Source organism: Herpailurus yagouaroundi, unplaced genomic scaffold (assembly GCF_014898765.1).
Source record: "Herpailurus yagouaroundi ecotype Mexico unplaced genomic scaffold, PumYag 221, whole genome shotgun sequence".
Lineage (NCBI taxonomy): Eukaryota > Metazoa > Chordata > Mammalia > Carnivora > Felidae > Herpailurus > Herpailurus yagouaroundi.
Genome location: NW_024412452.1, coordinates 14064175 through 14088656, shown reverse-complemented (window position 1 = coordinate 14088656; position 24482 = coordinate 14064175). Strand labels below are relative to the sequence as shown.

At 45.9% G+C, this 24482-nt stretch overlaps 2 protein-coding genes across 4 annotated transcripts in view; one reads left to right on the top strand and one right to left on the bottom strand.

Moving 5' to 3' along the window:
• Nucleotides 1-24482, bottom strand: part of GKN2 (gastrokine 2) — a 322064-nt gene that overhangs the window by 227849 nt on the left and 69733 nt on the right. Inside the window, exon 1 of one of the 2 annotated variants that reach the window (XM_040458668.1) lies at nucleotides 3505-3600. The exons of the other annotated variant lie outside the window; for it this stretch is intronic. The gene's annotated coding sequence lies outside the window, so the exon portion shown is untranslated. Of the gene's footprint in view, nucleotides 1-3504; nucleotides 3601-24482 lie in introns of those variants that run through there. 2 annotated transcript variants of the gene reach the window in all.
• ANTXR1 (ANTXR cell adhesion molecule 1) overlaps nucleotides 1-24482 on the top strand; it is a 216804-nt gene that overhangs the window by 167578 nt on the left and 24744 nt on the right. Inside the window, exon 18 of one of the 2 annotated variants that reach the window (XM_040458663.1) lies at nucleotides 2676-4168. The exons of the other annotated variant lie outside the window; for it this stretch is intronic. Coding sequence (XP_040314597.1) covers nucleotides 2676-2870 — 195 coding nt within the window. The 3' untranslated portion in view covers nucleotides 2871-4168. Of the gene's footprint in view, nucleotides 1-2675; nucleotides 4169-24482 lie in introns of those variants that run through there. 2 annotated transcript variants of the gene reach the window in all.

Below are 24482 nucleotides of genomic sequence, written 5' to 3'. Positions count from 1 at the left end.
TAGGTTGAGTTAAACTTCCTAGGACTTGAGCTTCTTATGTTGTAGGTACAGCAAGTGAAAGAGGCAGGAGTGGCCCTTCCCTAGGCTGTGCCAGGAGAGAGGCCTGCTGCTCCCCAGCAGCGGTGGCCAGTGGTGACCAACAAGATGTACAAGATGCCAGAGCCACAAGGTGGGGCAAGGGAATGGAGGCCACAGAAAACATCCACCCTCTTCCAGCAGGTGTCAGACCCAACTGGTCTAAGACCTCAGGAGGTCCTTTTACCCTGGTAAGGATTTGCCCCAAAACTGTCAGGGCCAAGCTTAGAGTGTCTCCAACTACAAGGAGGCAGAAAAGGAGGAGTCAGCAGAGACCGCTAGGAACCATCTAGTCCATCTCCATTTTGTGAATGAGAAAATGAAGGACAGGAGAAACTGAATAACTTGTTCTGTTCCCAAAGTAACAGTGCTGGAAACAAATCCTGTTCTGCTGAAATCACACTGTTGCTCTGTCTTCTCCCTAAATTTTACAAAACAAACTTGGGACGAAATCCTCCCTTAACTACCAGCAAACCACATCTTCCATCCACTTCTCTGGATGTCAGGCACATAGCCCAAAAGCAAAATAAAGGTGTCCGATTTGAAATTCCTTTCAAATCAGGTAGAGAACTTCCTTCTTGGCGGGAAAATTCCAGGCAAGTTACTTAACCTCTCTGAGCTCCATCTTTATAAAGTAAATGATGCTGTGGCTGTTGGGAGAAGATACTTGTAACGAATCTGGCCCAATGCTGAACACCTAGGAATGCTCAATCGATGGTGATTATGATGATTATTTACGTCACGCTTTTCTACTGCCTGTGAAGGGCTGATACAAAAATTCAAAGCATATTGCAACTGACGTGTATCAGGTAAGCCCACAGCTTTACTTACCCTGCCCACTGTTCAACGAGGCACAGCTCGTAAAACTCAAGAGCACAGCCTGTTAGGCAGGCCCCTCTTCCTTTGTACTGATGACAACGAGTGGTTTGTGGCTGAGGGGATTTGGTCTAAAGTTTCATAGCTTGTGCAATTAGCTTTCCTGCCCCCAGGTTGCGGCAAAAAGAAACCAGGTCATATAAATGCAGGGCTGACTTGGCCCTCATGGCATACGGAATTTGTATTTTGTCTGTCAAAGTCAACAAGAACACACTGCAATGGCAAATGTTAAAGTACAAACTCTCCAGTTAACAAAAATGAGCCCAGGCCATAAACTTTGTACTCAGGGTGGTATTTGGCCTTACAAGTTATACATCTGGTTTCTGTGGGAAATTAAGGAATTGTTCTAGCATGCATGAGACTCATCTAACAGATCAAGAAAAAAACAATAAGATACCCTAAACTCAGGTTCAGCCATACTATTTTTCCGTGGCAGACTATGTTGGTCAAGCGTACAAGAACATTTTTTTCAGAGCACCTGAAAAACATCTCCACTAAAATTTGTTAACGTTCCATTCTCCACTGACCAGATTGGCAGAAACAAATTCATAAGCTGAGTCAACCTGAGAAGGAGTAGGGGATGTTATCATGGATAAGATACAGAACCAACACTGTTTGGCATGAAAAGGCTAAATGGATAAATCCAACAATGGAACGCAAACCGATGGAATGTCCTCCAATGAATCACGCCTAAACTGAATCTCTTGCTTACTAATTTTGACCAAACGTTTGTATTAACACTTGAAGATGTTCTTTACACTTTTGAGAAACACAATACCACCTTGAATTTTCATTCTCCAATCACACAAAATAATAGACTTGAAGTACAGAAGGTCTATGAATTAGGATACCTTTAACCATGTGCTCAGCGTTGTCACAAGTTATGATTGTCCAGCCTACTTTTAAATGGGCTTGCTTTATAGAAATCCTGATAAAATGTTAAGACACGTGGGAGGAACAGATGCAGAGAACTGTGTCTTTGTAGGTCACGACACAACGATGGCCACAGACATCTTGATGTACACAGAGTTATACAACAAAGGTCACAGATTAGGAAGGAATGGGCATTCAAAGCTGCCTTGTGGCAACTCAGGAAAGAGTTCCAGGTGAGGGAGGACTATGTCATAGCTGTGTCTACATGTGTATTCTTTTTTGTCCTGCATAACTGTAGGAGACTCCCTACAGATCTCCATTACTTGCATGGCAATGACTCTGTAAGAATTCCTCAGCACTGATTTATGGGGCTGACCACATTTTCCATAAACTCAAAATGACCACATCTAGGCATGTGCTCGTGAACAAGAGTCACAGGTTCTGAATTTTTCCTTTAAAACAAAAACAAAAACAAAAATCACCTAATTACATTCTCAGTTACATTCTGAATGGTTTCAAACACATGTTGACCTCACAGAAACCTGGCAATGCTTCCTTCTCTGTTCCTGTGTGCCCCATCCTCCCCAGTTAACCCACCCCAGCCCTACAGATGCAGACAGGGGCCCACCAACAGAGCCTTTGAGGCTGCCTGCCGAAAGGGCTGAGTGCCTCCAGCCTCTACCACAGAGTTGAGGGCTGGGGGTGCCTAAGCCCAGAGCCACACCCTTCCCTGGGACTGGTGCCCACCTCCTCAGAGCTGTCCAAGCCCCAAGTCAGGGAAAACACAAATGGGGCCACAGCAGGAGACATGAGCCTTCAGTCTGCCATCACCCTGTCTTCCTTCTTTCCGGGGTGGGCTCACAGTCCTATTGTTCCTTGGTACCCCCAGGAAATCCCTGAGCCAACATCCAACATCAAGTGCCAGAAGAAACCACTTAAATAGCAGGCCAGCAACACATCTGATCCTACAATGTAAAGAGTTCGCTAAGCATTTGCTGAAACCATCCCTCTGCTTCCAGTATATAGCTATGCCATGCTCTTTCTAAAACACATATGTGAACATGACATTCCAAGGCTTCAGACTTGCAAAGACCAGGAAAAAGCCCCCCGAAATTGCTTGATTTAGAAAGGCTCTCCTAATTTTAAACAGAGATGTAAGGGAGCTTCAGAAATCGGGGTTCGTGGAATCTGGTGGTTTTCAACATGGTTGCACATTGTGATAACCTGAAGAGCATTCAAACGCTGATACTGGGATCCCACCTCAAAGGTTCTATTTCACTTGTCTGGGATGAGGTCTGGACATTTGGGATTTTAGAAGCTCCCCAGGTGGTTCTAATGGCAACTGGGATGGAGAATCAGTGATCTGGTCCAATTCCCTATTTTTCATCCAAGACTGCATCTTCTCTTTCCTTCTCCACCAATTTGAAGGCAACTGTCCACACTGCTCCAGAGACAGGCATAAGGGAAATGGATGATTACCATCTTCATGGGCTTCCACCAGTCCCATCTTCTAGGAAGATGATTAACACGGATTCAGGCTACTATCTTATTGTTACTGCTTAGGGGGAAAGGATGGAGAAAAGGAAATATAACTCTGCCTCACATGTTTGGGTTTTTTTTTTCCTGGATGGAATTCAATCAATATATGGACCAGTCTAAACCCTCTCCAGTTGTTTTTACCTCAGTTTGAGCCATCCCACTTCACGTGCTCTGGGAGGGACCCACTGGAGTTGGATGTCTTCTTTGTTTTCAGCTCCTCGGTTTCTCCCAGATCTGACATCAGGAGGCCGGTACATTCCATGACTATCAGCAAGAACAAAAAACTCAGGCACATTCTGAGCTTGTTTTGCAAGGCTGGGCCTCCTTGCAATCAGAAGAGACCCAGGAAAAGTACACACATAAATGTACATAAACAACGTTTGAAACTTATTTGAAGCTCAGCCCCAGAGGTTGTGAAATCCTCTCCTGGAGCTCCAGCCTCAGGCTGCTGTCTGTGCAGCTGCTTCCAGTAAGGGAGCTAGGCCAGTCACATGGGCACCATGTCTCCCTGCTGTCGCTGAGGCTGGAGTGAGCTGGGCAGGTTATCTCTGAGGGCAGAGAGTGTGCTCAGCCCAGTCCTTCGAAAGCAGATGAGCCTCCCATAACATAAGCAAGTCAGAGAAAAGTGTCTGCCTTCTGTTTCTCTCTGTCTCTTTTCTCCATTTTTCACATTCCCTGTGTTGCCTCTTTCTTCTTCCCTCTTTAACTTGGCTGCCTTCCCTCAAACATTCTTTGATCAAACAGCTATTATGTTCCCACTAGGAACCCATCATAGGGCCGGTACTAGGGATACCAATTAGAACGGGACTGAATTCTGGCTTCCTGGAGTTGAATGTAGGACTTGGAAGAGAAGAAAGGGTCAAGCATTGTATCGACTGCAGATGCTTACAGAAGCACAAACCCATTCAGAGCAACTTGGGGAAGGATGTCGATCTCTGTTTACAGAGCAGAAACTGGGGCTTAGGGTACGTTATTAACTTTCTGGAGGGCACACTGCTAGTAAGGGGCAGATGAGGGGCTTGAATTCGGGACGGTCAGAGACTAGGGATTCCTGAAGTCCTTTATGCATTCGACAGATCCTTGTTGAGCACTTTCTATGCGACGAGCACTGTGGTTGTGCTGGCTGCTCACTTGCAGTGTCCTCGCTCTTGAAGGTCAGGGACAACAGTCAAGTCTCCAAACATCGCCCATGTGAAAGGCTGTGTGATGGAGATGAGCATGTGAGCTATGAAGGATACACCTCATGTGGGTGTGAGGGATACACCTAGGAAGGGCGTTTCACCAGACTGGAATCAAAACCGACTTCTAGAAGTGACATTTAAGCTGCGAGTGGGAGAGTTAAAAAGGGACAGTTATCCTAGTGAGAAGGAAGCTTAAACAAGGACCCAAAGGGGTCTTTCTGGGAGACACCAAGAGTGGGGTATGTTGGAAGACAGAGTGTGAGGCAGTGACAGCAGGCCACGTGGGGTGCTGGTCGTGGGGGCCCACTCTGAGGACAGTGGAGAATTACACAAGTGTTTTAAGCAGTGAAGTGATCAGATTTGTGTTTTAGAAAAGTCCCACTGGCTGCAGCGTGGAGATGGTGGCAGTGAGGGATGGTGAACAGAAGCAGTGGTGAACAACGAGGAGAGTCTGGATTCCATCCAGAATGACTGGATTTGGTAAACAGCTGGCTGTGGAGGATGAGAGAGGAGGAAGTGTCAGGAAGGACCCCCAGAGTGTGTCTGAGCCAACAGTGATGCCACCAGGATGAGGGCGGGAAGACAAGAGCTTTGGGGCTGAAGACGAAGAATTAGCCTCATAACTTAGCAAGTTTGAGGCACTGTGGGAGCATCTCCAGGCAGAGATGGCCAGGCATGGGGCCAGGTGGCACTCATTCTCAGGGCCGGCACCTGCTGAGACCCGGAAGGAACACCTCCTTCGGGTCTGTGCCCTAGACGCCCCACCGGCCTCACGCTAGTCCCCGCCTGTGTTGGAGGCAGTTCTGCTCAGTAAAAGTTGGGAGCTGGAGGCAAAAATTTGGGAGTCGTCAGCATGGCAGTTGTGACCAGTGTGAGTAGATGGGGAACTAGGGAGTGTGCGTAGACAGAGAAGAGAAATCGGTTAAGCAGTGAACCCCAGGGCCATGTCCTTTAAGTCAGGGTGGGGAAAGAAAAAGGGAATAAGAGAAAACTAAGAGACCAGCCAGAGAATGAAAAGGTGCAACAGGAGAGTCTGGGGTCATGGAAACGGAGAGAAGAAGATACATCACTGAGGAGGTCAGTGTCAAGTGCTATAAAATTTACACACAAGCTGGCACCGGTTCTTTAATTACACAAGCTTATGGTGACCTTGGTGACCTTGGTGACCTTGGTGACCTAGGTGACTTAGGTTCGGTGGAATGAAAGGGGCAGGAAGGAAGCTTTGTGGAAAATGGGAGGGGAGAGCCAAAGCAGTAGCTGGGATAGCGCTGGAATTGAAATGTGTTCTTCGTTTTATTAAGATGGGGCACTAGAGCTTGATTAAGTGCTCATGACAGGCCCAGAGAGGAAGAGGTTGAGGAGAAGAGCTCACTGATGGGCTGGAGCCCTTAAAAGCAGGGCTTAGAGGACCTGGAGCCCAGGAAGGGCCACTCTTCCATGTGAATTAGGTAGCAGAGCCCAGGTGGGCTCTCAGGTGTGGGTGAGAGGGCAGGAAGCCTCAGCACCCATTTGATGACTTCTGTCTCTCCCACGATGATGCTAGAGGAGAGGGGTGAGCGAGGGCAGAGTTCCTGAGAAGGTCGGATGAGGAGAACCAGCCATACCTTTGGAATCCCGTCGCTCTTGTGGGTCAGCGCTTTCTTTAGTTCCAGGGTGGACGTCTCCACCGCATGCAAGAAACATGAGTAATTCCGGATGCAGTGTTACAAGCAATTCACTTCAAAACTCCACCCCCAAGCGAACCCCCTTTCTGGTCCCTTGAACATATTGCTGTAGGTTTTATTTCTCACACACAGAATGGAAATAATGACCTAGTTTACCCACAACACTTAAAGAGCAGTGCTAACTGCTTTGGGGCTTTTTGTTTCGTTTTGGCACCGGAGGCCTCCCGCTGCTCTAAGAAGTTAAAACCGTAGGGGCGCCTGGGTGGCTCAGTCGGTTAAGCGGCTGACTTCGGCTCAGGGCATGATCTCACGGTCCGTGAGTTCGAGCCCCGCGTCGGGCTCTGTGCTGACAGCTCAGAGCCTGGAGCCTGTTTCAGATTCTGTGTCTCCCTCTCTCTGACCCTCCCCCATTCATGCTCTGTCTCTCTCTGTCTCAAAAATAAATAAACGTTAAAAAAATAAAAAAAATTAAAAAAAGAAGTTAAAACCATAATACGTAACAACTACTAACAAACTAGTTTCATACCGGTTTATAATCAGCTACGGTATAAGTTACTAAACAATGGGATCCTTGTCGTATATAAATACTGTGACGTAGCACCGTGTCCCACAGAAGAGGCATCAATAACTATTCTTGATCAGGATCAGCTTAAAGCAGCAATTCTGGAATCACTCCATTGCTTTGCCATGTACCAGCTGGGTGACCTGCTTTTTAAGATCACTTCCATTTTTCCGAGGAGTTGTTTGCAGGGCACACGGGTGCCTAGTAGTGCAGGCTGTGCCCATGTCGGAGGGCCAGCCTGTTCACGGCTACACATACAAGCTCCCCGGTACGGGCACACATTCCACCTCAGACAGGAAGGCCTTTTCCTGATTCATTCAAAGGTACTGTGTGGGTTAGCGGTGGCCCCCACCATCTGAACACAGAAAGCAATTAGTTTCCTCCCAAGCATTGCTTTAGATAAACATTGGAAGATATTGCTCAGTCCAGTGCTTTCTCCCAATATGATCATCCCTGGCAACATTTTTTTTCACTATTTCTCATACTCACCAAAAAAGTGTTTGCTTAGTTAATAGAGTTTTTGCCCTATCTTATCTTTTTTCTTTCTTCAGTTGTGATCATACTGCAGATGAGTTAGTATTGCATTCTTTCATTTTATCCTATAGGCATAAGGGGGAAATAATTTTTTAAATCACTTTGTTTCCTTAGCAATTAAAATAATTTAAAACTTTTATGTGTGCTGATAAGACATCCCTTCCTGAATATTGGCAATTTTAAAGCAGATGCATGTCTGGGTCAAGAAATAAACATTCCCATTTGAGTTGCTTGCTGGTGAAACCACAGATCCGATTGGCTTATGTGCGGGCACATCAAATTTCTAACACACACCCAAACAAGCTGGTGAAAATTGATAATGTGGGCATCCAGAATAAAAAGGTTGGTTGACATACTCTAAGAAGTTCACCTAGATCCTGCAGTTCTTTTTTTTTTTTTTTTTAAGATTTTATTTTTAAGGGGCACCTGGGTGGCTCAGTTGGGTAAGGCTCAGGTCATGATCTCACGGTTTGTGAGTTCGAGCCCTGCATCAGGCTCTGTGCTGACAGCTCAGAGCCTGGAGCCTGCTTCGGATTCTGTGCCTCCCTCTCTCTCTCTGCCCCCCCCCCTCAAAAATAAATAAACATTAAATAAATCTTAAAAAATAAAAAAAAGATTTTATTTTTAAATAACCTCTGACTGAGCCAAGCAGGCACCCCAAACCTGCAATTCTTGTCTCATTTCCCTTTCACAAAGAAACCTTTTGCATCTGAAACTCCTACCTTTAGTTTTCCTCTGAATTTGCTTCATTGCATCTCCAATAAACTCTATTGTGCCAACACTGATTGTTGAAAATAAAATGGAGGGTGGCTCAGTCTGTTGAGCATCCAGCTCTTGGTTTCAGCTCAGGTCATGATCTCACTGTTTATGAGTTTGAGCCCCAATTGGGCTCTGTGCTGATGGTGCAGAGCCTGCTTAGAATTCGCTCTCTCTGCCTCTCCCCCACTCATGCTTGCTCACTCTCTCTCACTCTCTTTCTCTCTCTTAAAATAAATAAAAACTAAAAAAAAAAAAAAATGAACAGGGCAAATCCAAAAGCTGGAAATATTCACTCAGTTGGCTAAGTATGATCATTATCAGCAAATGGCTGCTGAGGTGCCAGGAAGGGCTCTGTGGAAAGCGCAGACAAGCATGAGATGTGGTCGTGACACCAAAGACTGGTTCAGGATATAGAACAGATGGCGGTCAAGGTCACTCCCTGGGCAGACCAAGAGAGAGCTGAAGGCAAGGAGAGCAACAGAGAAAGGGCAATCACTGGCAGCCTAAGGGGACAGGAGGCCTCCCTGGGGACTGGAAGGACTCGCCCTGGTGTTGGAGGCAAGTTGGGACTTAGTCAAGCAGACAGGATATGGAAGGGCTGAGGTCACAGGTCTCCAGAACCAGGATGCAGCCCACAAGTGCACATGGCCGACAGTGAGGACACATCTCAGGCTGGAGTGGAGGGAGTACATGGTCCCCCTAAGGCTGCAGGGTGCACATGAATGAGATTTAACCACCTTGAAGGTCAGACTAAAAAGTGTGGACCTAATTCTATTACCATTGCGAGCTAATCTTCATCTGGGATAAATATTACGGTGCCAAAGTATATTGTATTTTAAGACATTTTATCTAATACAAGTTTAACTAGGTATTAATAGCGTTTGTAACTTATATATAATATTTGGCCACAGATGTCTTGTCTTATAGAACAGCCAGATGAAAATTGTTCTACAACTCAGGAACAGTGGGTCTAATAATGTTGGGAACCAGTTAATAGGCTATTGTGATGAGCCAAGCATGGATCATGAGGCTTGAATTTAAATGGTGACACAGGGAATGAAAAGACATAGATGGCATTGTCTGAAACCGGCTGCAACATTGCATGGAGAAAGAGATAAAAAAATTTTAGTATCGGGGGTCACCTGGGTGGTTCAGTCAGTTGAGCATCTGACTTCGGCTCAGGTCATGATCTCACAGTCTGTGGGTTTGAGCCCCGCGTCGGGCTCTGTGCTGACAGCTCAGAGCCTGGAGCCTGCTTCGGATTCTGTGTCTGTCTCTCTCTCTGCCCTTCCCCTGCTCGCATGCACTCTCTCTCTCTCAAGAATAAATAAATGTTAAAAAAAATTTTTTTTTAACTTTTGTAAGAGTAGATCATTTAAGAAAAAGAAAAGAAAAGCAAATTATAGGAAATGTTCCTAGAGGGTGTGATTTATTTTGGCAGAGCACCTTCCCTGAATATTTGAATTCTCAGTAGTATTTATCCAGTTCTCACCCTTGGAAATCTTTCCTTCACTGTCTCATTGGAGAGGGACATGAGTACTTGGAATTCTTGGCTCACTCTCCTGAATTTAAAAGAGAAAAAGTTCAAGACACCCTATGTCCACAGCAAAAACCAAACTGCACCCAAAAGCTGCAGTTAGCTTTTTTCAGAAAAGTCAAACCCAAAGTTGATGCTGCAAAATACACCATCAAATATACATCTTGAGGGTTTTTTTTTTTTTTTTTTTTTTTTTTTGCACCAACCTCCTTCCCTACAGTAGGAGGTCCTTTAAATAGATGGGGAGGCAGCTGATGTGGTTGAAGACTCTCCTGCCTCCCTCTGCTCCCTCTACCTCTCTGTTCCAGTCCCCCACAACTTAACCTCCCTTTTTCCACGTGCGTGCGCACACACACAGACACACACACACCCATCATCATCATCATCATCATCATCATCATCACCATATTATAGCTCCTCTTAGGACTTTCATGTTTGAATTGCCTCATCTCCCAAACAGCCGCAGCAACAGAAGCTCATGTCTTGGTTTCAAGTTGCAAATAGCAAGCAGAGGAGAAGTAAATACTAGAAGCTGAACAAGACAGGGCTGGGTGATAAAGACATCCCTGTTCAAATTATCTGACCTCACTGTTTCCTTCCAAACAGAATCAGGATTGAGCAGGGCTTGGTTCTAGAGTCAGAATTGCACCCAAGTACGTAACATTTCAGGAAGTTTGCTACTTTCCTCAAACACGATGTTTATGTCTAGCCACTCGGCTGCCACGAGCCTGTCCCTCCAGCTGGGGGCATTGGGAAAGATCATCTCTAGGGACAGCCTGCAACTCTGCAATAGGCTTCGGTTGAGAATCATCCTAACCCCAGCTGATGAGGAGTTCTGTTCTGGCTAGAAGTGTGGGTTGAATCATAGATGACAAAAGCTGACCCAAGAGATAGCCTTCCAGAATTCACAGTGTGGAGAGGAGCCAGCCTCCTGTGGAACATCCAGCACTCCCAAGTACATTTGCTTAGTTTCTCCCTACCACCACCTTACCTTATCTCCTTTTTGCATATTGGGAAGATGAGGCTTGGATAATAAGGTCCTTGCTCTATTCAGGGTCACAAAGGGAATTAGTGGAAGTGGAAAGACTAGACCCCACCAGCCCTATGCTGCCTGGCTGTCCTGTGTCCTCACCCCAGGCCAGGAGAGGAGGGTAGGGATCGTGAGTGGTCTTGATCTCTTGAAGAGCAGGTAGGACAAGATCCAATTTTGGAAAGCAGGGTGAATCCATGCCAGCCAACCAACCACCTCTTTTTCTGTCCTCCTCCCTCTCCCACCTCCCAACACCTTTCCATCTACATCCTGCCTGAGATGACATAACCACTGGTGTTCCTTCCACACTGGTCTGCTTTCCTGCACAGTGTGCTGTGCTCGCAAATTACCTCATGTTCTTTGCACTTCCTGATTCCACCTCTCCCTGTCTCCCCTTAACCACCAACACCATGACTAGGACAGAGTGCACCCACTCGTTCAACAATTAGATCTTGAACTCCTACTACATAGCAAGCACCAAGCTCCACAGCAGGGATTTCGCATGAATGAGGTGGAGTCCCGACTACTACCGAGTAGTCAGGAAAGGACTAAGTTATACTCAGTGTGATAAGTGGTGTGGAAGGGGAGAGTTGGGGATTCCATGGGAGCACAGAGCAAGGAGAGGTAACCCAGACTAGGGGATCAGGGAAGACTTACAAAAGCAGAGATCATTTGACTGTGACCTGAAGAATGAGCTTTCCCAGTGAAGAAAGGAAAAGGACTTTCTGGTTGGGAGGAATAGCATGTGTGAAGCCCCAGGTAGGAAAGGAACAGAAAGAGGAGGCCCAGGCTGACCTTGGGGAGAGGAAGGGGAAAGCAGTTCCACCCACCTCCTGGCTCTGGCTTCTCCACCCTTTTGTCTCCTCACATGTTTCGGGTGCTCAGCACTCAGCTGCAGCCCCACTTCCTCAAAGACTCTCCCCTCATCCCCATCTGGCCCCTCCTTTCTCGGCATTCACAGCTACTGCTGCAAAGTTCAGCGCCATTGTAGTTTAAAGTCAATACTGACTTTCTTTCCTGGACATGCTGCGATTGGAGGAAAGAGACCAGGGCTTGTTTTCCCCACTTTCTCTCATGGAAGTGAGGATGTCTCACTTTGCCTTCTTGTCCTAGGGATTGTGACTCTCTGCAACCCCCAGGTGGTCATAGCTGATTGTCAACTTTTATGATGTTCCCTTTGTAGGCAACCGCATTTGTATTTTCATAGTGGGCAAAGATGTTTCAATAAGCCAAATCCTCTGCCTTTTAAAGAAAAAGAAGGTTCACACTGTCTTCTAGGGTTAAGCTTTCTAGGGGGCATCTTCCAGTAAAACGAAGCTTAATAAGGGTTATTAAAACATTAAACTTTCATTACAATTGCTAGTCATATTTTTTGTCACTGCCATTTGTTAATAACGTTGACTTCTTAAGAAGTTTAGTAGAAAAACAACTCTCTGACTTTACTAGTCTCACTTTACAGATTCATTCTTATGATATTTGCTTAACGTTTCAGTGTTTTTCCATTTTTTCTTTTTGGCTAATACCACTGAAAGCAGTCATGTTCAGAGTCCACGATGCTAGCAGAGTTAGCTCTGGGGATGCTTACTTCTCTAGCGTTCGGCACCTCTGTGCCTTCTTGTGTTTCCTCCCAACATCTGGACTGGGATGCCTCATTGAAGAGCGTGGCCTTAGAGGCTGACACCTAGGCACTGGCATATCCACTTTTCAAGGACTCTGACTTGAATACAAGCCCTAAATGGGAGTGAATCTTGAGTAAGCTTTTCCATATTCTCTGCTGCTCACTAAAGGTGATTTGTAATGGCAAACTCTTAAATGTCACAGAGTCTGGAAAATTGGACATCATAAGAGACAGCCATTCGCCTTAGTGGTACAACTAACAAAAGTGAGACCACTGGAAATTCCACTGTGGGATCATCCCTGTTGCTACACAAGATAGTGTACCCCTTCTCTTTTTAGCAAGGAAAGCAGTTCTGATTAAGAAAGGTGGAGTTTCTTAAACATGGAAGTAGACAGAAATAGACAGGAGACTGAGTGTCTTGCCCTTTGGTAGTGGAGGCAAGCTTACCAGAATCTATGAAGCCATTGCCTCAATGCCCCCACCACGCCTATAGACCGAGGGGTGCTATGTGGTTCTCCAGAGATGGCCAAGGCACCTGCAGAACTGAGGCCACCTTCCGTGCTTGTAAACAGTAAGCATCCCTCTACATGAGGACTAATTCCATGAGAACTCCCCAGAGGCCATGGTCCCCACTGCAGCCCATCAGCAGCACTACACTAGATCCTCTGTTGGTGGCCTAGTGTTGCAGGTGTGTTTGCTAATGGATCAAAGCAGAATCTCTTGGCAAAACTGGGCCTTCCGGGTAATTAGCATCAAGCAAACAACCCACATGTCTGCCATCCACACCAGGCCACTCATAAGCAAGGTGAATAGAGGCTTCCGAAAAGGTTAACGTGCCCATGTGAAAATTCCAGTCTCGTCCAGCAGGGCAGCTGTGCTTTCAGCTTGCTGTAGACTCTAACGCTGGAATGAGTCTTCGGTCCCTCAGAGGATCATCCATGGCCAGGCTGTGATGCCTGTCCTTTATAAAACTCACCCAATCCGGGGCGCCTGGGTGGCTCAGTCGGTTAAGCGACCGACTTCGGCTCAGGTCACGATCTCGTGGTCCGTGAGTTCGAGCCCCGCGTCAGGCTCTATGCTAACAGCTCAGAACCTGGAGCCTGCTTCTGATTCTGTGTCTCCCTCTCTCTGACCCTCCCTAGTTCATGCTCTGTCTCTCCCTGTCTCAAAAATAAATAAACGTTAAAAAAAATTAAAAAAAAAAACTCACCCAATCCATATCTAAATGGTCCAAGACAATTAATAAGAGACTTTTGTGTCAGAGGTGAACAATAATCTCTGGATAATTTTATTCTATAATAATTTTCTTGCTCTCTCCAGCCCATTCTGTTGATGACATGTTTAGTTCTAATCCATTTCCAAGTTGACTCTTTTTTTTTTTTTTCCAACGTGTATTTATTTTTGGGACAGAGAGAGACAGAGCATGAACGGGGGAGGGGCAGAGAGAGAGGGAGACACAGAATCGGAAACAGGCTCCAGGCTCTGAGCCATCAGCCCAGAGCCCGACGCGGGGCTCGAACTCCCGGACCGCGAGATGGTGACCTGGCTGAAGTCGGACGCTTAACCGACTGCGCCACCCCGCCACCCAGGCGCCCCCCAAGTTGACTCTTTTTTAATAGCAACAATTTGATTAGTGAAATTCTCTAACTTTGTAAACCATGTAAACCATGGAACAAACTGTCCCTCCCTGAAGAAACACGGCTTCTCATAAATCTTCCCCAGAAACACCAGAGTTAGAGGAGAGAAACACAATTTGATTTTAAATGAGTAATCTTCCCAACTGTCACTTCCAGAAGATAGATAGATACATAGATGATAGACAGACAGATGCAATTTCAAATATAGTTTCACATGCCTTTAAAAGTCCCTGGAGATCGGAAGAGTACAAAATATCTTTTCAGTAATTTTTATATCGATTACATGTTGAAATGATAGCCTTCTAGACATATTGAGTTAAATAAGCTATATTATTAAAATTAACTTCACCTGTTTCTTTTCACTTTTCACAAATGTGGCTATAAGAACCCTGAAAATTACCCATGTGGTTCACACTGTTTTCTGGACTAGAGGACTGACCTGGAAAACACTTATAAAGGGGGGAGGGGGGTGACATGATTTCATATAGGCCTTAAGTCCTCCAACCACTTGTATTTTGTGGACACAATGAAATTTTCAGAAATTATGGGCATCTGCCTGCCTTTCCTGGTTTTCTACTAGGTCAGCTGTGACTTTGCCTTTCTGGGCCAGTTCCTGTCCCAAACTTCATTTTCTTAGCCAGAAGTCTTATATGCTCCAAACCAGCATGTTAGGGTTTTGTTTGATGCAAACAAGCATTTAAGGAGGTCTCTCTACTGCCTCTTTTCTCCACTATCATCACAGGGAAGAAAGGGCTTGCAACATTTAAAACTCTCTTCTAAGTATGTGTATGTCTATGGGACTATCTTTTCTATCTTTGAAAAATTCCTAGAAAGCAAATATTATCCCCATTTTACCAAAAATGAAACTGACTCGACTTGAGCAATAATGTTAACTAGTACTTGCCAAGAGCCTTATAATTTGCAATTATTCTTTAATGTATTTTCTCTGATAACCTTTTGATGTAGGTGTTCTCATTCCCATTTTACAGATGTGGAAATTCTCTTTACAGAGGACTCAAGAGCTTAGGCTTTACAACTAGCATTTATTCATTCCACATGGATTTATTTGTCATTCTAAGCCCTGGTGAACCAGGGGAGCTATGGTCCTTTCACGGCATCTATACTCTGAGATTCCCAGCACCCCAGTCTTCTATTAAGAACTAAATTACAGTTGTCTCCCCACCCTAACCCCAGGGGATATCTCCCAAGACCCCCAATAGATGCCTAAAACCATGAAACGTACTCTCTATTGCTTTTTCCCATACTTACATACCTATGATAAAGTTTCATTTATAAATTAAGCACAGTGAAAGATAAATAACAATAATAAAATAAAACAATTATAATACTATATTGTAATAAAGTTATGTGACTGGTCTCTTTCTCTCTCTCAAAATACCCTATCATACTGTACTTACCCTTCTTGTGATGATATAAGAGGATAAAATGCCTACGTGATGAGCTGAAGGGAAGTGAATGACACAGGCACTGTGACAAAGTGTTAAGCTACTACCAACCTTCCGACAATAATACATCAAAAGATCTGCTCTTGGAGCAGTGATTGGTGGAGGGGGAGCAGGGGGGAGGGGACCAAAACTGTGGAAAGCGAAATCACAGAAAAGGGGGCACTACTGGAGGATGGCAGGAGAGAAGGAGAATGGGTATCTTGCCTGCATGGCCAGAAAAGCCATGTCTTTGGAGAGTTTGACATTGAAGGTGAGATCTGAATGACCAGAAGGAACTGGCCACGTCAAGATCACAGGACAAACAACTAGTGCAAAACCTGCAAGGTTAGAGAGAGCGTGGCACGTTGGAGAAAGTCAGAGGCTAGTACTAGTCAAGTGTAGTGGGAGATGAATGGGCAGGAAGGCCAAAGAGGAAGGCAGGGGCCATGGCAGGCAGGGCTTGTAAACCCAGGAAAGACATTTGGATTTTACTCTGGGTGTATCATGAAGGCTTCATGGTGTGGAGGATTGGCAGAGGAGGGTCATGATCTAATTCATGTTCTACAAAGACTGCCCTTGATGCTGTGGGAAGAATCAGTTGTAGGGAGACCAGAATGGAAGCCAGGAGAGGAGGTCTTACAACTGTCCTGGGTGAGAGGCAGTGATGGTGCCCTAGCAGAGATGGAGTGGAAGTGACCAGGAGTGGATGGATTCTGGAAGTTTTGTGGAGATACAGCTGATAAGACTGGTTGATGGATACTTTATCTTTCTTTTGACCTGATGGTCCATCTGGTGCTCCTGCACTGCCCAACCTCCCGCGGCTCTCTTCCTGACAGGCTCTGCTCTGGGAAATCTAATCCCCGTTCCCCCAGTAGTGGCCTCGCAATAATGCCTGAAAGCAGAACAAAACTCCAGCAGATCGTGTTGTATATCACCCCGTTTTTTTTGTTTTTTTTTTTTTTGCTGTGTTAATTCATTGTCCTGCCTAGCCGTTAGCCTCTTCATGGTTCATACTGACCTTCAGAAACATATCCATGATGAACAAGGACTTGCTATATTCCAGAATCACTTCAATGGAAATAAAGCGAAGTGATTCCATTCTTTCTGTCTCATTTGGGGCTAGCAGGAGAGTGGATCCCTCGCACATTCACTTGCCCTCAGCAGTGAAGGTACTAGACCCCTGGGGGCACAGCACAGGGTAGGCACTGCTGAACTGGGAACAGAGAGGAAGGGGAAGGGAAATTGTATTTAAGAACCAGGTGGTGTATCATAAAGTGATTTTTTGTGGGCTGCTGATAGAAAGATGAAGAAGAGCGAGACTGTGGGTGGAAAGGGCAAGCCAGAGGCCAGGATCAGTCCGCAAAGACTGCAGAGAAGAGAGATGACTTCAGCTTTTCCTTAAAGGATGCTCAGGCTTTGGCTAAACAAGGAAAAGCAGGAAGGATATGAGATCCAAAAGAGTTGTCACTCAGCAAGTTTACATGTGCACGCGTATGTATACGCAACTCCTCGGGCCAGTGAAAACATTTTCTTGGCTTGTGCATTGAGTTTTCATTAATACCCCAGGGCAATAGATGCTCTCAGTGGTAAAGAAGGAAAACTCGCCCTTCTTCACCTACACAACGCAGTCTCTTCCCAGGAAAACAGAGGGCGATCGACCGCTGTGGTAGCAGGTGTCTGACTCATCTGCATACACTCCACACCCACCTCTCAGATGAGAGGGAGTTTTTAATTCCTTCACAGCAATGAACTTCGCTCCCTCTGAAACCTTCACTGGCTCCCACCGCCTGCCCACACAAGGTGTGTTTTTGCCGAATGCTTATTCCACAACTGGTCATAGGATCAAATCAATTTGGAAAATGCCACGCTTAACAATGTTAAACAGGGTTTTTCCTTTCCTCTGTCGGACATTTAATAAGCCAGTGTACGGTATTATCATGCAGGATTTCCCAAGCTTATGAATGACTGATCTGTTTTTATAGTACATCACTCGGGACTAATGCCCTTCAGAAGGCACTCTGGGAAATACTGGGCTAATCGGCATTTCGTCCATCACCCTCCACGGTCAGTCAGACCCTGCCTGCTTCTCCACAAGTCCTGACAAAGAAAACTGCCCTCCAAGGCACTGTTTCAGCTGACATCCCTTACGTATCCCCACCTCAAGAGCTTCACCAATGCCGTGCGCTGGCCCAAATTATCCTGGCCCTTCCTCCCCTCTCCTTGTAACTCAACTCAAGTCGTATCTTCTCTAGAAAGCTTCACTGGCCCCTTCCAGGACTTGGAGATGCCTCCTGCCTGTGAACCCCTTCAATTGCTTCATGTCCCACAGATTTAGCATTTCATAGCTGGTTTCTACCCCTTTCTGTCTCTAGTACCTTGCACATGGTAGGTATTAAAGAAGAGTAGAAGCCGGAAGGAGCTAGAGGAAGTGGAGAAGCACAGGGAAAGAGGTCAGGGAGGAGGAGGACAAGGAAGAGGTAGAGGAAGAGCAGAGAAGAGCACAGAGGTGACGAAGTGAAAGAGAATTCCATAGGATCTTGGACATGGCACTTCCAGGGAGTGCAGGTGGAAGGGACTATTTCTGGAAAAGAAGATCCATGAAGTTCTCTTCTGTGACCCAGGGACATGGATCTGGCCCCAGGCCCCACTTGTAGGGCATCAGCTCTAACCAGAGGTGCTGTATCTGAGAATGGCACCCACTATGGTCCCTTAACCTGTGTTTAATAATAATAATAATAATAATAATAACACTGTATATAAATGCACTATTAAGAAAAGTCTATGTATCTCTTTTGTTTTTGAAAACAACATAATACAGTATACAATACACGTTCAGTACTAGTCAACCAAATAAATAACCTTCAAAGTAAAAATTACATAATCCTGAAGCTATTGTTTCTGCTAAAGCCAGTGCCTGCCTTTTACACAGGAGAGCCTAAAACTCACAGAGCAGCTTGAATTGGGGCTTAATCCTTGAATTTGTAGACCAGCACACTCACTACCTAGACTGTTTGAAACTCTGCTTCCCATGGCTGAAGAGTCTGTGATCTCTCTCTTGGTCAAATGGCCACCTGCCAGAGACAGAGACACAAGAAACATGCCCATGTCTGCTTCACGCTTCTAATTCACACAAAAGTGGCCACTAGTTTAACAAACCTGCTTTCCTAAACCAGACATTCTCTTCTTTACCCCTGTACATTTAGAAAATGCCAAACACAATGGCGTATGTTGTAAATAAGGTTAAAAGGGCATCTTCCAAAAGAGCCCATCCTTTGTAAGTTGTCCGTCCACTTCCATTGACTTAGTTACCTTCTGCAAAGGCCAGGGGCCTTGCCAGGGTTCCACCCTGGAAAAGCTCATCCTATGGAAGCATAGCTTGGCGGGTTTACCAGACCCCGTCTCCAACACTCTGTTAAATGCCCAGATGTATTTCTTTTATGCTTGTGCAAAAATTCCATTTCAGAGTGTCAAGGCAACACCTAAATCAGTCTCCCAAATGTGGTTTGTGGAAAGAGCCTGAATGCCAAAAGGCCTGGGTTCCAGTCAACATTTCCTCTGACTTTTACAAGTTGTGAGCAGATGACCATGGCCCAAGTGCCAGCAGCCATGGGACGTGGGTGGGGGCACTGAACCCCAAACATAGTGGGCCAGTGCAGGGCGTGGGAGAGCGGTCGGCCCAGCTCCTCTGGTCCCTCCACCGGTCCCCAGAGGACTCGCAGTCAGGCAGGGCTCCACTAGGGCAGGACTGAGGCCACAGTGAGAGCAGTCTCCACACTAAGTCACAGCCAGCCATGGAGGAGAAAAAGAGTTGAATGTGTGTGAGGAACTTTGTGTCTGTGAGAGCCTAGTTCCAGAGAGCATTTCTGTGCTGTGAGGAGGAAGAAGGAAAAAGGACACTGGAGTCTTCAGGTTCAAGGAAAGCAAGCCATCCCCCACCCTGTGGGTTAGATTAGTTCCTTGTTACCAGTACCACATAACTGTGATTCTCTCCTTCTGAGCCCTGCTACCCTGGTATATGGAACAAGAAGACTTGTAACATGATCAAAATAAAACCTTCCTTTGTATTTGCTTGTCTACTTTATTCACTGAGAGATTTTTCTCCAGCCATCATACACAAACTTGGCAGGCACCATAACTGTTCAGCCCACTTAGGTTTCAGGCAGGTCCGCAATCAAAACCACACTCTAAATTCAGTAGTTAGAAAGTCCAATCTGAGATCAATCAAGACCTCAAACCTGACTTAGCATTAAATCTTCCCTCCTCCCCCAGCTGGGCTGGACTCCCATTGTAAAGGAGGCCGATGGGTGTCTCTCTGTTTCTCCACTTTGCTTTTCTCCTCCCAGCCCCCGTCCCAGCTTCTTGGCCACTTTCTTACATCTCTTTGGCTGGGACAGGTGAGCAGAGGTAGGGAGGAAGTAAGCTCCTCCTTGAACTGGGACCATCAAGCTGGCTTTGTGCTCTGTGGGCCCAGCACGGGTTTAATGTTGACTTGTTTCTCCTGTGGGGTGTTCTTTGGAGCTTCCTTCTGGATCCTCTCTCCTGCAGTGGACAGATGTCCCTTTTTGACATGGACAGATGTCTCTTTATTCCCAATGTTTGCTTGTGGCTGCTTCCCCAATCTCTGGATCTGGTGGTCACCTCTATCTTCTTACTGCTAAAGTCCTTCTATCCTAGTCAATGGCTTTGGACAGGACCCAAGAAGACCCCACATTGACCTCCTTCCACACGGCCACCTCTGCTCCACAGGAGACACACACACCACACGTGGCCAGGCTAACCCTGTCACAGCTGTCTCTATCCAGTTCCCACAGGCTGCTCCCGCTTTCTCAGACATGAGACCTCTGTGTTCACTCTGGGATCAGTCTCATTCACCTCCTTGGGCTTGAGGGGAAGCCCATGGAGGCCTGCCCTCCCTAAGCCCCTCTACCTGGTGGCAGGGCCACTGGGGACTCAGCACAGGGGCAGCTCTCTCCAAGAAGTACCTCTGCCAATCCTCCCCACCCTGACCCCTTTTAATATCTTTCATCTGGCTGAGGGGTCCAAGCATCATGGGGCCAGTTTACAGACGTTGCCTTGGAATCTGCTTTGGGTGATTAGGTTCCTCATCAGAATTGTTTGTACCTTGGAGCCTAGTCAAAACTTCCATTTTAACATTCATTAGACACTTATGTCAGATTTTTAATTATGTGCTCATTTAAATATAAGCCCCAAGGGGGCATGAACTTCATCTGGTTGATTCACTGCTATATAATAGGCACTCGATGAATAATTGTTGAATTAATAAATTAATTTTTAAGCAAAGTTGGCCACCTCCCCCCAGACTATAAGCTTTATGAGCATAGCGACTGCAATTATTTTTACTCAATTTTTATCCCCAGAGTTTAGTAGAGTGCCGGCCAATAGTAGATAATTTAAAAAATAATCTTGAATGAACTAACAAACCTGGTGAAAGCCCATATTTCTCTAAGCAAGATTCATGCAGGCTCCACTGGCTGGCCCGAAGCATCCCTCCCTCCCTTCCTCAAATTCTTCACATGGCCACATGGCTTAAAACTCTATCAGTCAGAGATCCTCTCTGCTATCCGAGTCTTCTTTAACAGCATAGCGGCTAAAGGGAAGCCATCAGTCACTGACACTTAAGAAGGCCATTTGCTACAAGGAGCTTCCAGGAACCTAGTTGTTGGGGACCTGCTAGGAGGGAGCACTACCAAGAGAGGAGATGCCGGCCTAGAGGTGGGGACACCTTTAGAGATTCGCCAGAGAGACCGAGGACCAGGAGGTGAAAGGCAAATGAGAAATACAGCCAATATTTCTTTGGAGACTGTCTTTAGCATTCTCTCCTCCTCCAGTACAATTTTTAAAAAGCACTTAATTTGGGGGGTGCCTGGGTGGCTCAGTCGGTTAAGCGGCCAACTTCAGGTCATGATCTCGCGGTTCGTGGGTTCGAGCTCTGCGACAGGCTCTGTGCTGATAGCTCGGAGCCTGGAGCCTGCTTCAGATTCTGTGTCTCCTTCTCTCTCTATCCCTCCCCTACTCATGTTCTGTCCCTGTTTCTCTCTCAAAAAACATAAACGGTTAAAAAAATTTTTTTAATGAAACCACTTAATTTTTAGAGCTAACAGGAATCTTAGATATCCTCAGAGTCTGCAGTTTTCAGGCATTTTTAGCCGAAAAAAAGAACTCCTTCTTTAAATGAAATCTTGCCAGAACCCCAGTGTGAAAAACAGGTAAGACAGATGATCTGGTTCTAGATGGGCAATGGGCAGGAAACCAAAACACACACATGCAATTTTCCCACAGTAGGTCTTGGTACCTCCCCCTTAGAATGCCTAAGTGCTCATGAAACACAGTGTGTCCTCGCATGGTACGAGACCTGTGCTCGTCCTGCCTGGATCATCACCATGACTGCGAGGCTGGGCACCAGAGGCCAAAAAAAAAAAAAAAGAAAGAAAGAAAAGACAGTACTAGACCCAACTTCTCTTTCCCTTTGTCAAGAATCAGACCTGCTATTCCCTCCACTTCCCAAACTCATCTATTCTGTAATGTTTGCTAAATCAAAGAAAGAGCCCTTTCACGGGGCCACTAAAGACCTCCCCGGGAGTTTAATATGACCAACAAATATTTACTAAATGCTTGCTACACCCTTGACCCTGTGTTTGGCCCTCAGAACAAATGCCCGCTGCTACATTAATCAGCACTCTGAACCTTCTCGGAACCATCTCAACTGCAACTGCAACATCCAACCCACATCTATCCATCTTTTCTCTAAATGTGCTGTGAGACATCGTGTGAAATGATTTGCTGAAACACAGATAAACTCCATCTGTCAGCCCCCATCTACAAATCTAGTAGGACTTGCAAAAATAAATGAGGTTTGGCATGATTCTCTCTCTGCAAACCTTTGCTCACAGGGATGACCACCGTTTCCTGTCTTTGGAACTTAGAAGCCATCTGTGTAATAATCCGCTCTAGTTTCCTGCCAAGTTCTGACGTCCCTCTCACCAGTCAGCAGTTCCCACCAGAAATGCTCAGGGCCTCAGGGCCTCCCATCCCTCCACTGGCCCATGTCCAGGTCACAGAAATGGCTCCCTTGTCCCTCTTCATGTAACAAGACTGCAGTGTGAAGCGTGGAGAGTTCAGTTTAGTGTGATTATTTCTGTATCCGCTCAGGATCGCTCAGCATAAGAACAGACTTCACCAGGAAGCACACTAGCTTTGAAATCCAGCTCTGTCACGCATTGTGCGGTTTTAGCTAATTACCCTCCCTCTCTGACTCCACAAAATGAGCGCATGAGAAGGTTGAAGGATTGAACGCAATATCGTACATGAAGCGCTTAGCACAGCAGTTGGCACAAGTCATTGTCACTATAAGAAAATTACCTATTACAGGTCAGGGATGGAGACCAGGCAAGGCACAGGCCAGAAGGAGGGTGTATGTGGGAGGGGCATATTCACAGGCATGCAATTTACAAATTTTTCTACACATTAGTAAATCTATAGAAAAGACCCTCTTCCCTATGAAGCCTGGAGTCTCATAGAGAACAAATGATGAAAGATGTCTGCCCCCTTTTAGTCACATGGTTGTGAATTTACTGTCTTCAGGTCAGACTGAAGTCCTCAAAGACTGCCCCAGGCTGGTTCCTGGAACTGCTGTTCAGAAGGGCACATGGGTTATTTCAAGGGCAAGATCTTCAGGTGGCTCCTAAACATCCAGAGAGCTCAGTAGAAGGGGTTCAGTGCCTTTGAGCACTCCTAAGGATACACAGAGGAACAGGGTAGAGGCCTCTCAAAAGAATGTCAACCCAAGAGGCAAAAGCTATCACAGGCCATGCTCCCAGTCTTCATGGGAAAACTGCAGAAGAGACGTGCTCTGTGCCTTTGTTGATGACAGTTAAATTGGCAGGACTCAGCTACAGTGGATTTTAGAAGGTCTGGGTCTGTTTCTAAAGGTCATTTATCTTAAAAGTACTTGAACTAAAGGCTATAGTAATAGATGACAGCTGGGAATTTTAAATTTCATTTTCAGTTCCGAAAAAAAAAATAAGAGGGTTGGGTTTCCATTTATATTTTCATACTGAGGATAAGTCATAAGGGAAATTTCATTGTGTTTGTCAGTCTAAAAAACCATCAATTCAGTGTGCATAGTCATGGATTCAAACTGCTTAGAAAACCCAGGAGAAGCAGCACTCCTCACCAGTCGCCATGAAAGTGACATGCGGAAGGTAAGAGCAGCAACTGCGGGGAAGATCCTCTGAAGGGCAAGAGTCCCTGCCAGGTCCCTTTTTCATAAAGCTCCTCCTATTCCAGAACACCTGGAGGAGCCTGGAGCTCTGCTAGGAGGGATGGTACTTCCAGACTTGACTTCGACCAACTTTATCAGGAGCCAGAAATCACAACAGGAACAAAACCACAACAGCCAGGAACCCAGCACCAACAGGGAGCCAGGAGCAGGCAGATCCAGCCAGGAGCAGCTGGCTGCAGTGACTTACAGCTGTAGTAAAAGGCTAGCAGAAAAGCAGGGCCTGCCCCACCTAGACTCACCACCTAACTGAGAAGGGGGCTCTCAGGGCAGAAAGGGATATAAATGGTCCCAAAAGCTAGAGAGCTTGGTCTAAAAGGCCCAGGTCCAATGAAAACAAGCCTGGAGACTTAACAGCTGCCCTATTTTGTCATCAGAAACCCATTCTTAGTTTTGCTAATGGCTGAAAATGTACAAAGTTTATGTTTTTATTTCATGGACTTAATTAATGCTTAAAAGAATTAAACCAGTAAGGCCCAAGACCACAGCTTCCTCGTCCACCATGGATGGGCTACTTTTCCCAGAGCCTGCCTCTTACTGAGAAGTCCTCCTGTTCCTTCTCAGGGTTGTGGTAGCCCTACTTTAAGATTTGAGGTGTGGTCAGAGCGTGCATGAGCCCAACAGGCTGTGGGCCCCTGCTGTGATCAGAAAACTTCTCTGTACATATGTATCTCCTCAAACTAATTGCCAGAAATTCTCCAAAAGAAGGGTTCATCTTTTTGACTTAAGGACTTGAGCCTAGCTAACATCCCAGTGTCCACCAGCAGGAGAAATACACACACACACACACACACACACACACACACACACACACACACATGCACACACCACTGAGAAAAATTAGGGTATCAGT